Raw genomic sequence first — 14,426 nt, 5'->3', positions numbered from 1 at the left:
CAACAATGTGGCCAACATTAAAATTAATGCTACAAGAATACCAAAACTTGACAAATCCTAAGGCGAGGAGGTGAAAATGATGCTTTGGGACTTGTGTCTTGGGTACTAGGTCACCAATTTTGCTAGCATTGTCAACCTTGGCAAGTCCCAAGGAGACAGAGGAGATTTGTTTGGAAACAGTAAAAGAAACAATACAGAAAAAATAAAAGAAAAGAAATAAAAATCCAAAAAGCTAAGCAGTTCAATAAACTGCCAACATTCAAAAAGTATACTCATTTTGTTTGCAAGGACATGTAGGACAAAAAATGAGTATTGGAACTGTTATCACGTGCATTTCAAGACGGATGAGAACGGTTTGAATTGGCCCTACACAATCTAGAGTAGTTGTACTTAATCTTCACTCACCTCAGAGTGAAGATAATCTTTGAGATTGATATCTGTAAACTTGCACAAAGGGACCGCTTTGTGGCTAGTCTATAAAAAGCATAAGGTTAGTTTATAACAATTTCCTCCTGCCTTTTACATTAATATTGAAAATCAAAGTTGGACAATGAGATTGAGGATTTGTTTTTGATCTTGGATGCATGGAGTAAAAGTTTGGTGCTAAGGTTGCGAATCTCTACAAGGTCGCAATTCGTGTCTTGAGCTGATCATGTAGCAGTTTTTATTTAGCAGTTTTGGCTATGAGCGAAAGTGACCTGCTTGAATGAGTACAATCTAGGAAGTGTTACAAGTTGTTAGTGCAAAGGTTGAATGATTTTAAATTCTTATATTTGTTCATAGCAACCTTTGATTCCGTCACAAAAATAGGGCAAACTTCTCTCATCACACTAAAGGAGGTTGATCCACAATTAGATTGGATCATGAGGTTAAGGATCCCATTTTCAGTGAGGACCTTGCATGAATTGATAGGTGGGGTCTAGAGTAGCTGCAGTAGAGGAGAAAAGGTCATGGGAAAACCCTTTAAATGTTGGTGTCATTGATACACAGGAGATATCATGGTTGCATCATCATTGAGGACCAATCTTAGACACCTGCATCAGACTTTCCCTACCACTACGGATGTTGGGATGAGTGATGCAGGTCCCTTTGAGCCATAGACTTATACTTTTAGTCTAGGTTACCAGGAGATGAGGTTTCTTGGAGAACAGTACCCATATTGGTATGACTAATTTTCAAAAAAAGAAGATAAGGCACTTGGAGATGCCATTTTTTTAATAATATAATGATATAGAGAAAATATCACGACACAGAACTTTGAAAACAGGAACCACATTAAAGTTTAACATCAACTTTAAAATTGAACAAAAGTTGAAATCAAAATTGCTTATGGTGCTGGTACCATAGCCACTCTAAATGGTTCAGTGAAAGTAAGCTAATATAGGTGTTGAGCACACTTAATTTTTCTGGCTAAGGTAGTTCATCTTTAGATCATTACAATGACAGGGAATCAGTCATACAACTGTATAGGTCCCTCTCAAAGAGTCTACACTGTCAATAGATCCAATCACTATAATTTTGCATGGATTTTTGTTTTCTTGCATCACAGTTTCCTTATTTTCCTTGGACTTTGCTTTGTTGGATTATTTTATTTATTTGCCTTCCTGTTATGCCTTTCACCATGTTTTGTTCTAAGTTTTCTTGCAGGAGATGCCATTTGTTTTAGTTGGGAGACTTTGGAGACAGCAACCAAAAGCACTTGTGCATTGGGATGTTTCCAGGGACGTCTCTGGTGTTGGAGATGTGTCTATTGATTATCATGGTTTTGGTTTTGATTTTTTTTTTTTGATGCCTTGGATTTCATTGTCCATGAATTTTGTGTGTAAATGTTGTTTCCTTCAACTAAAATTGGATTTTATATGCATATGATCAATGTTTATAGTATCTTCTTCCATTTGATTGGTTACCTCGCCTTCAAAATATTTATGTTGAAGGGTGCATTATAAAAGCTATAAATCCTTGAAAATTTTTATAATTCATGGATTTTTTTCAATTTGGTGAGTTGTTTGGGTCAAAATCAAATTTCTGAGTTTGAACAAAGTGTGAGGCTTGTAACAATAATTAAACCAGTCAATAGCTTTCCCAGTGCTGTTGGGAACTGGTACTGCAATGTTTTTCTTGGAAGGATTCCCAGTCCGGTACCTAACGTTCGGCTGGGCCTCTAGATAATGCTGTATACTCTAATAAAGAGCACATTTATTTTCCAGGCTGAATAAGAGGCTCATAAGATTTGATTGTTTAACTAAGTAAAATACTAAAATATGAAGTGAATGTGACCTGGTGTATAGATTCAACAAATGATGAATGTGTATAGGCATCTTTTAAACAGATGACCAAATTTTGTACTTAGTGTCTTGTTTTTCAAACAAAGATGTGTTGCTAACTTCCTACTAAGTAATGGCACATTGCAAGTGATGGGCCCTAGCATAATTTTGTGTACTATTGTTCTTTTTTGTTGTCATGTGCAAATGGAAACCAACTACTGGTTAAGTATTTAATCCAAGATTCTGTCACTCGTGGGCCTTTGGACCATTTGACAAATTTCTGTAATATCCCTAATCGGATATTATCTCATTTTCCCCTTTCTTCAGTAAAAATATTGAATATTGGAGATTGTATTATGAACACAATCAAAAAACAGTAGATAAACCAACCGGCATTTATCCAGCCTCTATAGGAATATAATATTCAGATTCAATTATAAGAATATGCAATATGAGACAACAATAAAACCAATGGTTCTCCACAAGATAACAATTCATTATTTCCAAAATAACATTCAAGATGTCGAATTTGAACAAGGTTTTTGGGTGTAGTTCAAAGAAGAAGAAAAAAGTGATTGTTGACTCTGATTCCAACAAGGAAAGTGATTTTATGGAGGATTTGGTGAGGGATTATGAAAAGAAAATCGGGAGTAAGGGAAAGAGGATTATGGGCATTCCTGTTGTGAGGGCTTCTTCCCCTTCAGATGATGAACCCTTAGCCCATAGGATGGAGAGGAAGAGATATCCTTCAAGACATCAGGAGAAGAAATTAAGGCATAATGGGGAGTCGGATAATGAGGAGTCTGATGAATAGGGGCTACATCCTGATTTTGTTGATAAGTCTGAAGGATTGCTAGGGTCTAAAAAAGGGTTGTATGGTAACCCTGGCACAATACTGAAGGAGATTGGGGTCATGAAAAAACAAATGCAGGTGTTTGGAAGGGATATGCAAGCACTTTGGAAAGATGTAGGGCAAGCTAGCAAAATGGCTCATGGTGAACGCACACTTGGACAACATATTGATAGACTATCGGAGGTGATTGGGAACACAAAAGAAGTTAAAAACCTCATGTAGAAGATCTCGCAGCTAGAGGCAAAGAACAGGGTGATGGGCAAAGAATTTAATTCCAACCAGGGGAAGATCTTAAAACTGGAAGCCAAGATGAGCAATTTGGAAAAACTGTTCAAACAGATTGCTGAGAATGTGAGCACTCTGCTGAAGAAATTGGAGAATGAGAAAGGTTAGAACTCCCCTCAGGTTGTTGAGATTCAGGGTCCTAGCAAGCATACCAAGGCTCATTCAAAGAAGATTGAGGACACGAGCAAAACGGATGAGGTGAAGGCCGTGGCTGAAAATATGCACATCCTTGATGACCAGGCGCTTGACTTGATCAAGTCTTCTTAGTTGGCTTTTTGCTGTTCCTTTTGCTGTCCTTTTCAGCAGTTCTTTGAGTGACCTCTTGGATGTATTTTTTGGAGGTCTGCTTCATGTTTGCTCTGGGTAGCTCTCTCTATTGCTTTCTTCTTTGTTTCTCTCTAGACTTTATGCAAAAGGTTTCGAGTCCTTTAAAACTTGTTTTTACTTAATCAAAACATTCAAGATGTCGAACATATAACCATGAATTACAAATTGATGAGATGAAACCAGAAAACTCTTATAATCCCTTAAACAATGTTATTGTCTTAGAGAGTAGCAATATAACAATCAGCAACTAAAACATTATTTTATTATACAACAACAATACAATAACCAGCTAACCACAATCCAATCTTATACATAGATTTTATATTCAGATTGGAAAATAAGACAAGAACCTGCAAGCACAATCGAGACACCTGAAATGATATCCCCATGGACAATGGGTTTGCGTCCACTGCTTGCCTGCACGAGGGGCTATGTGCTCACACTGGCAAAATGTTGAAGCTTTCTGAATGACTCTCACAAGAGAGAACTGAAAATTAGAATAATAAATCAAGCATGCCCAACAATGAGCCTCTTTCCCCTTTCAATACACAAACCAAGACTTTTCGGCTCCTCTTTGGTTTTCGTCCTATTCCTTGTGACTCTTCAACTTCTTTCTGATAAATCGTCTTATTCCTCCTCGTCCTCTTGTGACCACAAGGAATATTAATTTGACCTTTAATAATAAATCTTCAGCTTACACAGTCAAATTTGATATTGTAAATTTGTTCCTTCTTAATAAGTCTAATGTCCTATATAAACCTATAGTTAATCTAGTAGCTTAAACTGACAACAAACACGGCCAAATTGTGAAGCACAGTACCACTCTACAAAACACCCGTCAACCGAATTCCTGGATCCCATATTACTCTTTGAAGAAACGTTGCGCCTGTAAGCTGATCAACACTGATCATCACCATAATCAGCCTCAAACTGAATAGGACTACAATAAAATCCTTGTCTAACCATAGATAAAATCTACCAACACCTGGATCCCAAACTTTGTTATGCTGCCTTGCTGCTACGATGATGTAGAAATATACTCAGGGTCCATGTATAATCCAGTAGAATGTGAAGACCTGACTTAGATGGATGATGTAAGAAATGAGCTGCCCAAAAGCTAAAACCACCATCCCATGGACATCAGAATTCATAATGTTGGCATAAACTTGGAGAATTCCCCAATACATAGGAGATATGAATATGAAGAATGCCAAGAATCTACCCACAAACCTCACTTAAATGCTCCATTGAGAACTGTTTAGAGGCTGATGAATAAAATTCACCCAACTCTTGAATGGGGTGAAATCGCAAAATATGTTGGGGCTGATCAATTGGTAAGCAACAGAAGTTGATTCATCATTCCCATGCTGAGAATCGGGTTCACTGCTAGAATCTAAGCCAGGATCCCAAAGTCTGAACTCAAACTCTTCCTCTTCATGGCAAACAAGAGATGATCCCTCATTTAACACAAAGAAGGTTGTCGGACGTCCAATCAGCAACAACTTCAAACAAAGGGTTGTCAACAAGCTGAAAATGTTCTGAAGTTTTACTACTTAACTGTTTGGGGCAGCTATCCAAGTCATACATCTATTGAATGCTCTTAAGTTCGTCAATGACTTCTTGGAAGAACTCTTGCCTCATTCTATTCTCATGTTCCCAAGAGTGTTCCATGAGCTTGATTTGACTTTCCACTCCTTGTAGAGGAAATTGAGCTTTGCTTAGAGCCTCCTGAACATACTTAAGTGTCCTGCTAAGATCCTCAATCTCATACTTTTCCCTATTTGACTGTGTTGCATAAATCTCAGCAACCTTGAGAATGTAATCCCAGTCAGACAACAGATATAAGTAATCTGATTTCATAGACTCAAGGGCTGTTTTGACCTTCTGTAAATTGGTCACACGCCAGTCATCTTGCCCATCCCTTGGGATCTTCCCGTAGAGCTCCTCAACCAACTCGTGGGTACTGTCAAATTGCACCAAGGATGCCACGACCATGTCTTTATTAACCTTCAATTGATTCTATAAGGCATGTATATCATTCTCCTTGCTGAAACTGTTCATTGTCTTGCAGTGTCACCCTAAGTTGTTCCTCTAAATTCACGTTCTGAGTATTACGAATATATGGTTCATGATGCCAAGGTCCTAAACTTTTATTACTTTGTGTGCAATCTACTTCATTACTCTGCTTGACAAAGCTCACCTCCATGTCACCAACGAGGAAACTTGTACCTCGTGTAACATCTTTTATGTGATCGTGAGAAGGCTGCCCATCTCTGGTAGTTGTCTGCTCTTCTATTTCAAGATCATCCAAATGATAATTCTGGTCTATCGGAATTTCTTCGTACACCCTTGTGTGCAATTCGTTTGCAAAGAGATCCTGGACCAACTCCAGATACTTTCTTTTTGCCATATCAGTCATAGTTTGCTGACCTAGATGAAAATCCAAGTGGTCGTTAAATGATACATTATTCTGAATTCAAATAGGAAGTTTTTTATACTCTCCATAAATGTTGAGTATCGTTGCTCTTACATCAGATTTTGAATTTTGGGCTAAATGTTCTTGTAGTTTCATAGTACCTTTCAGAATTTTGTTCAAATCTCTTCCCATTGCTGAATGTTTTTATCCTGTTACTGCGAGTTTGACAAACAACTTTATTGTCCCAAAATTGCCTCGATGCTCCTTACCACTGTAATATTCTTTGCTGAATTTGGTAAAAATTATGGGTTTTGGACCAAAGGAATTTTGTCGAATAGTTGGCAAGAAACAAGCTCTTGAGCAATTACCACAAAATTACCACTCTACTGTCTTAGTATGTAGATTTGAATTAAAGATATTAATCAATGAGGACTTGACCCCTAAAGGAGTGCAGTAACACTTGGTATTTAGAATAGTAAACTGATATAGTATCCCTGTGCTGGACTAATAAAGTTTACATCACAAATGACTATGTATCAACATACAACAAGTTAACTAGCAGAAATCTGGGTGAGTTTAATACAGACCTGATAATGTTATGATGAGGCCTTTGAAAGAACCCGATTGTGGTCTGTAAGTGTTGTGTTATTCTTGTGAATCAACTAGCACAATGAATACTTGGTTGGCCTTCTTTACAACTGGTTCCAACTGTACCTCCCAATTCCTGTCAATGCAATGCCACCATTCCACACTCCCGACTCCCGTGTTTATTGTTCTGGTATGCCTCGGTTTCACTAATATTGTGTACATATGTGTTTATCAACGAGAGGAGTAACCGGCTCACCATTGGTTTTGCCGCATTTCCATATCTCTGCCCCTGTGCTAAACAATATATAGCATGAATCCTGACTCAAAGGATGTTGCTCTGTGTTTCTTACCTCTGCTTAGTATAGAGAACCTTTCTCTCTCTGAGTTCTGCTCTTGATTAATGCTTGGGGAAGCAGACTAAAGCTTTAACTCGTGATGATGGAGAGTTAACTTCACTCTAAGACTCATCTCATCTTCCTCGCTATGGGATGACTATACTTGCTAATGAATCGGCTTCAGCCTTATATTCTTCCTCCTGTCATTTAGCTTCCACTTCCTAGAAGCTCCAAAAGTATCAATCTTTGAATTGCAATTCTGAGAGTTCAATTGAAAAGGGGTTATTCTTTTACTATACCAAACAGAAAATAACAGTATGCCGTTGATGCTCAGTTCTGTCCATTCTTCTAAACATGTTGTCTGGTCTTTTATAACTGCAGGAAACAATCTATGTCAGGCTCTAGAAGTACAAGAAAAATAACCGCCCAGGAAAATATTCCCATGCGTTACTGATAACTCCTATCAGGTTCCTGTACTTAGAAAATGATCTCTGACAGAAAGATACAAATGTTCATGAAGGACGACCTCAACAGGTGGTTTGCCTTAAATGCACGCTACTCGGATCTTTCCATTTGCTGAGTGAAACTCAACCTTTAGATTTGAGTAATCCCTAGATAGAAAATATATTTGGACATCTTTTGCATGCTTCTCATTCGCTGAGCACAATGGATGAAATGCTTCATATATGAATCTTGAAGCTGGCCTTGATAGATTGATTGTAAATGACATCCCACTAATACCAGTAAATTTCTTTGATGGTAGGATTACCACATATGTTGGGCAAAGATGAGATGGAAGCGATGGTCTTTTGTGTCGAGTCATCCAACTGGGCACATCCTCTACTTCTTTTTGTTCAAGAGCTCCGACTGAACGACTCTCTATAAAACTTATAATAATAACCGCTGATGCTCGACCAATTCGGGAGCTTTGTTATAAAGTTGTGTAACGCTTATAATTTGCATCATCAACACGACTTTGTGTATAAAGAATATTCTATGCAACTCCAAGGTTTATATTTAGCATGTCAAACAAGATGACAACCTTCCAGTCCTCAATGATAAAAAGGCCGTTATCGATTATTATCACGTATGCCATTCGTCTTCTTATCATCAATCTTTGGATTAGCTACTCTTCCATACCACAATACATTGTCTCAGTCATTATAAGTCTTCCTGGCCTATTAGCTTCGCCGTGGTTAAGTAAATCATGTAAAGTATCGATTGCCAACGCATTCCTTACTTCTACCTATCACTGACTGGAGTAAGATATCTACATAAGATATTCGCTGAGGAAAACTGCCCTTTGCATATGGTGTTCACTATGGAGGGGTCTAAGCTGCTGCGCTATTGCTCTCAGGGTTTACGGCTTTGCTGCTATTATGAAAACTAGGAAGAAGGCTATTAAGATACGTACACAATGTATGCTTCTTCTAGTTTGATTTCATTTGACACTGAAATTGATGGTAAATAAGGCTTCTTTCTGGAAATGGTGCATATCTTTTGCAATTGTCTTCCTCTCAAATATTAATCATGATAGTGAATTTGAATCTCATAGCTTTCAACGACACAAGTATTCATAAAAGTTTCAAATCGTCTGCAATTTCTTTTCACAGAGACTGTTACTGAGACCACACTTGTTGAAATTATTAATGAAAGCTTGTTCCCTTGTGCGACACAACTACCTTTGTATGTTCATGGTGAAATAATGTTTTGAAAACAAATAGTATGCCAATATTATAGTCTTCCACTATTGCACCTTTGTTTTCTAATACCTTCCTGAGAAATGTAAATACATATTACCCCCTTTGAAAATCTGAAACTTCATTTCTGAAGAAACCCAACTACACCCAACAAGATGGCAGGTTCATGGCTCTGATACCACTGTAATATCCCTAATTGGATATTATCTCATTTTCCCCTTTCTTCAGTAAAAACTCAACATTGCAAATTGTATTATGAACACAATTGAAAAACAGTAGATAAACCAACCGGCATTTATCCAGCCTCTTTAGGAATATAACATTAGGATTCAATTATAAGAACATGCAATATGAGACAACAATAAAACCAACGGTTCTCCACAAGATAACAATTCGTTATTTCCAAAATAACATTCAAGATGTCGAACATATAACCATGAATTACAAATTAATGAGATGAAACCAGCAAACTTTTATAATCCCTTAAACAGCGTTATTGCCTTATACAGCAGCAATATAACAACCAGCAACTAAAATGCCATTGTATTATACAACAGCAATACAATAACTAGCTAACCACAATCCAATCTTATACACAAATTTTACAGTCAGATTGGAAAACAAGAGAAGAACCTGTAAGCACAATCAAGACACTTGAAATGATATCTCCATAGACAATGGGTTTGCGTCCACTGCTTGCTTGCATGAGGGGCTACGTCCTCACACTGGCTGAAAGCTGAAGCTTTCTAAATGACTCGCAAGAGATAATTGAAAATCAGAATAATAAATCAAGCATGCCTAACAATGAGCCTCTTTCCCCTTTTAATACACAAACCAAGACTCTTTGGCTCCTCTCTAGTTTTCGTCCTATTCCTTGCGACTCTTCAACTTCTCTCTAATAAATCGTCTTATTCCTCCTCGTCCTCTTGTGACCACAAAGAATATTAATTTGACCTTTAATAATAAATCTCCAGCTTACATAGTCAAATTTAATATTGTAAATTCGTTCCTTCTTAATAATTCTAATGTCCCCAAGGAAGGGACATTACAATTTCTTTCAGTGCAAATTCTTTTGCTAGGCCAAATTGGAAGTTCATAAGCTTTGACTGTCTAAGCAAGTTAAATATAATGGTGTCGTGACTTGGTGTACTCATTTTGATTTTATCGTTAGTAAAATTATTTATTCAGTAATACACCACTACATGTATTGTGTTCGGTTTTCAATAAAAGGCTCTGTTCCTACCTTGGTCACTTTGAATTCCCAACTAGAGTTTTGACTCATTGGAAAATGAAAAAGTTAAACCTGCGAATAATCTTTTTTTAATGGTGACTAACATCTGTTATCTTGCATAAGAAGAAACCAGTTGCCAGTTAGGTAATCAATGAAGGATTGCATTATTTTATGGACCTCATCAATTAATCTAGTATCATTTATAGGTAGTGGTTTCAGCTACTTTTGGATGCAGAAACACAATGAAATTCAAGGCAGTGTCTCTATATTACTTTCCATTTACTTGGGTTATTTATAACAGTTGTTGAAGTCTAACATGTATATGTTGTTTTTGTGAGAACAGGACCACAATTGTGAAATCATTGGAGCATTTGCATGCACTTGGAGCTTTGACAGACGAAGGCAAATTATCAGATCCTGTTGGTTCGCAAATGGCTCAGTTGCCTCTAGAACCTCTCTATGCAAAAGCTATTCTTGTTTCTTGTACATTTAAATGTTCAGAAGAAATGTTAACGATTGTTGCCATGCTTTCTGTTGAATCTATATTTTATACACCCCGTGAAAAGATGAAAGAGGTGAGAGTCATGACCAAGTGACACTCTGTTTTCCTTTTGTAAATATTCCATGTGTATTTATTGTATTTTATACAGATTATTGGTAAGCAAGCACATATAGGTTGAGAGAGAATAATTCTCTTATATGTGTAGGCAAAAGCAGCTCGACAACGCTTCTGCAGTCCAGATGGAGATCATATCACTCTAGTGAATATATATAAGGCTTGTTTTGAGGAAGTTCAGAAAACCAAGGATACAAATCATGGCAATTACAAAGTTAGTACTCTCAACAAAAATATTCAAAAGTGGTGCAGGTCAAACTTTGTGAATGGTCGTTCTTTCGGTCATGCCATGAATATCCACAGGTAGAATATTCTGCTTCACTTTTCTAGCATTCTTTACAATAATAAGCATTGTGGTTGTAGTGGAAGTTTTTTTGGGCTAATTTCAAATCTGATAGCTAATATCCATGCTTTTCTAGGCAATTAAAAGGATATGTGCAACAGATGGGATTGCCTATAATCTCTTGTGAAGAAGATTGGATGCAATTGCGTAGATGCCTTTGTGCATCTTTTTTCCTTAATGCAGCTTGTAAGCAGCCCGATGGAACTTATAGGTATGGCACCAAAATGAGGGTATCTTTGTCTGTCTTCAACAAAGCTAATTCACTTTTCATTGTTCACAATTTGTTACTTGACAGGAGTTTATATCTTGCAGAGCTATGGCAAATGGCCAAATAGTTTCAATTCATCCCTCTTCAGTTTTATCTGGAACAAAGCCAGATTGTCTTATTTTCAACGAATTAGTTCGCACTAATAGGAACTATATTCGCAATATTACGCGAATAGATGCACCTTGGCTGCCAGAGCTTGCTCCTCAGTTCTATGCATCCAGAGATGGATGCTGACTACTGCATCAAATGGAGAAGAGGCTGCAGAGTCTTAGTTAAAATTCTGAATCTTTTGAGTTGTCAGGGACTTGAACTGTGCCCATCTTGAAGCAGAATCTATCAATTTCCAGTTTCAGTAGCAGTTATGGCCTTCAATTTGATTAGAAAAAGATTAAATATTTTGGATCCACAACATCCATTGTTCCATAATTTGCCAATAGGAACACAAGAATTTGATACAAATACGAGAGCATAAATTGAAGGAGAAAATCTCAGTTGCTTGCAACTTTGAAACTCTTTCATGCCTCTTATGGCAGTGCAAAGTGGACTTCTTTTAGTGAGATCCGAGGAGCATTTTTTGGCAAAGACGTGTGTTTCTGGATTTATGCGTTTATGCTGATCGGCAGATATATGTCCACAAGGGAAATTTCAAGGTTATATTGGATCCTTTACATTATGTTTATTTAATAGATACATGTTTATTAAATAAAAATCTAAAGCAACTGAAAATGGGCCTGAAGTGATAAAGGGGAAACCCAGGTCCAACAAATTGTTCGAGAGCAAGGGAATTGGCACCCATTTGCACATCCAGACTTTTGTTTACAAGGGCCAATTGAAGTCCCTATAATGCTTAATAATGCACGTGTATCTAATTATTTGTGTAGTCATTACAAGTGGCCAATCATAATTTTTTTTGGCTGTAAGGCTGTACATTACATTACTATTATGTGACTCCAACAGTTGATATGACCAATTATTGTATATGCACAATTTCATTGAGCTCAACAATCAATTCCTGTTAGCAGAAATGGAGCAAGGAGCTGAGTGATGGTAGGACTTCGATATTGACATTAGAGCAGAATGGACGTGTTATAGAGTGATATTTAGGATCAACAAAGGAGCTGCATGAACAATCAAGTAGTTGTGTCAACAAGAGTCATAGAGGTGATAAATATCTATATACAGCATGGGCTGAAAGTTCTTGTCTAAGTGGCAGGACTTTACCCTCTGCATATGCACATTTATTATGCTCAAATTGTAGTATATGTATAACACTAATCAAAAGGAAGTACCCACCATACTTGGCATTCTGAAATTAGTCTAACAATACAACATTATTAATACTGCAATTTGTAAAATGCTTAGCATCATGAAAGCTCTACCCCAAGCCATTGGAGGAAATATCTCCTTGTGATTTTATTCAAGGTTATATCATCTCTGCACATTTTCTAAGAGCCATCTTGGTCATACAAGGCTGGTTTTTTATTTGAAAGTTCTCAAAACACCCTCAGTAACATTACCGTACTTGGGCTTTGAGCTCCAACTTTGTAAAATAAATAGTATTCTGAATTTGTTCCAACCATACAATATTGATAATACTGGAATTTGTAAATACTTAGCATTATGGAAGCTCTACCACAATCAATTGGAGGGAATATCTCTTTGTTTTGACTTTGTTCAAGGCTCTGTGATATGTGCACATTCTCCTAGAGCCATCTTTCTTTTGCATCATGACACGTGTGACTTGGCAAAGTGCTCTGGTATGCCCCCTTGCACCAACAACTATTAGAATTGTTTCTTCACCTCATTACTCTCCAAAAGAGATTTTCTTATGCAATCCAATGTTTACCAAAGGAATTTCGAGTATTAGAATAATCTTATGCGCTATGTATATTTGGCAACTTGAAACACTATGAATAAAGTACAACTGACCATTGTATTCTTTCAATCCACCAACGGCACCACTACTCTTAATTTTTTAATAGCACATCATGTTTCTTATTCTTGAAAATGAGTAAACAAAATCTGCTATTGCTTGAATGGGTCTTTTATTTGTGTTAGTCTTGATTTAGTTTTATAAATATGATAGAGTTGATCTCATCCTTGATCCACTTATATTTGTTTCCAGCTCATAACACTACGATTAATGAGATACATATGAATAATTCCAAACACATTTATAACATTGAGTTGAATCAAATCTACTTCAAACTTATCAAAATATTTCGATCTAGTGGTAAACTTGACTTTATATTTCTTGATATGTTGATCACTACACCTTTATAGCCGACCATGTGGATTTGACCGTTGGTCCTCATAAGTTTGCAAACCATGGTCTATTTCAACTACATCTAGGGTCAAATTGGATTGTGAGCTAGATTTGAAATATGCAATTGGCTTATCCTTCTTTAGTTAGATTTTAATATTAAAAAGCTCGCAAACCCCTTCTTGATCTTGACTACCACATCAGTTGTGTGTAATATCCCCAAACTAGATATTTGCTGATTTCTCTTATAAACAAAATAATCAGAACTAAAACCTTGCATATGTATTCCAGCACAAACGAATCCAATACAATAGTCGACATCTATTTAACCGACTTCTTAATAATAATATTCAAACTAAAAAATAGGCAAATGGAATACAATATTATGTTTAAACCAGAAGATTCTTCACAAATTAATAACCAACTCCTTTTAAAATAATATTCAGAATTTCAGGCATATAAAAATGCATTACAAACTTATGATGTTAAAACTAGAAGCTTCCATACAACTCCGCAAATATGTCATTGCATTATACAACACCAATACAATAATTAGTACACAAAAGCCCAATCCTAAATACATTTTTAACAATCAAATTGGAATGCTAGGATAAGAACCTATAAGTACAAATAGAACACTTGAAATGATGTTTCTCGAGACAATGGGTTTGCGTCCATTGTCTGTTAGTACGAGGGGCTACATTCTCCAACTAGCTGAAAGCATGAAGTTTTCTGAGACTCTCACAAGAGAGAAAATTGAACTAAATAATAAAATCAAGTATGGTAACAATGAGCCTCTTTCCCTTTTTAATACACAAACCAAGGTTCTTTGACTCCTCTTTGGTTTTCGTCCTATTCCTTGTGACTCTTCAACTTCTGTATAATAAACCATCTTATTCCTCCTCGTCTTCTTGTGACCACAAGGAATATTAATTTG

The 14,426-nt window shown here is 36.7% G+C and overlaps 1 protein-coding gene across 5 annotated transcripts in view; it reads left to right on the top strand.

Moving 5' to 3' along the window:
* LOC149572973 (RNA helicase family protein) overlaps nucleotides 1–12,880 on the top strand; it is a 141,027-nt gene extending 128,147 nt beyond the window's left edge. For all 5 annotated transcript variants that reach the window (XM_089814102.1, XM_089814103.1, XM_089814106.1 and 2 more), the window contains exons 10-13: nucleotides 10,343–10,574; nucleotides 10,707–10,918; nucleotides 11,035–11,169; nucleotides 11,271–12,880. In XM_089814102.1, coding sequence (XP_089670228.1) covers nucleotides 10,343–10,574; nucleotides 10,707–10,918; nucleotides 11,035–11,169; nucleotides 11,271–11,460 — 769 coding nt within the window. In that variant the 3' untranslated portion in view covers nucleotides 11,461–12,880. The remainder of the gene's footprint in view (nucleotides 1–10,342; nucleotides 10,575–10,706; nucleotides 10,919–11,034; nucleotides 11,170–11,270) is intronic.
* The last annotated feature ends 1,546 nt before the right edge of the window (nucleotides 12,881–14,426 follow it).

This window comes from Cupressus sempervirens, chromosome 2, assembly GCF_028749045.1.
Source record: "Cupressus sempervirens isolate cs-2001-9-10 chromosome 2, ASM2874904v1, whole genome shotgun sequence".
Lineage (NCBI taxonomy): Eukaryota > Viridiplantae > Streptophyta > Pinopsida > Cupressales > Cupressaceae > Cupressus > Cupressus sempervirens.
The sequence above is the reverse complement of the archived record's forward strand: the minus strand, read 5'-3'. Positions and strand labels throughout refer to the sequence as shown.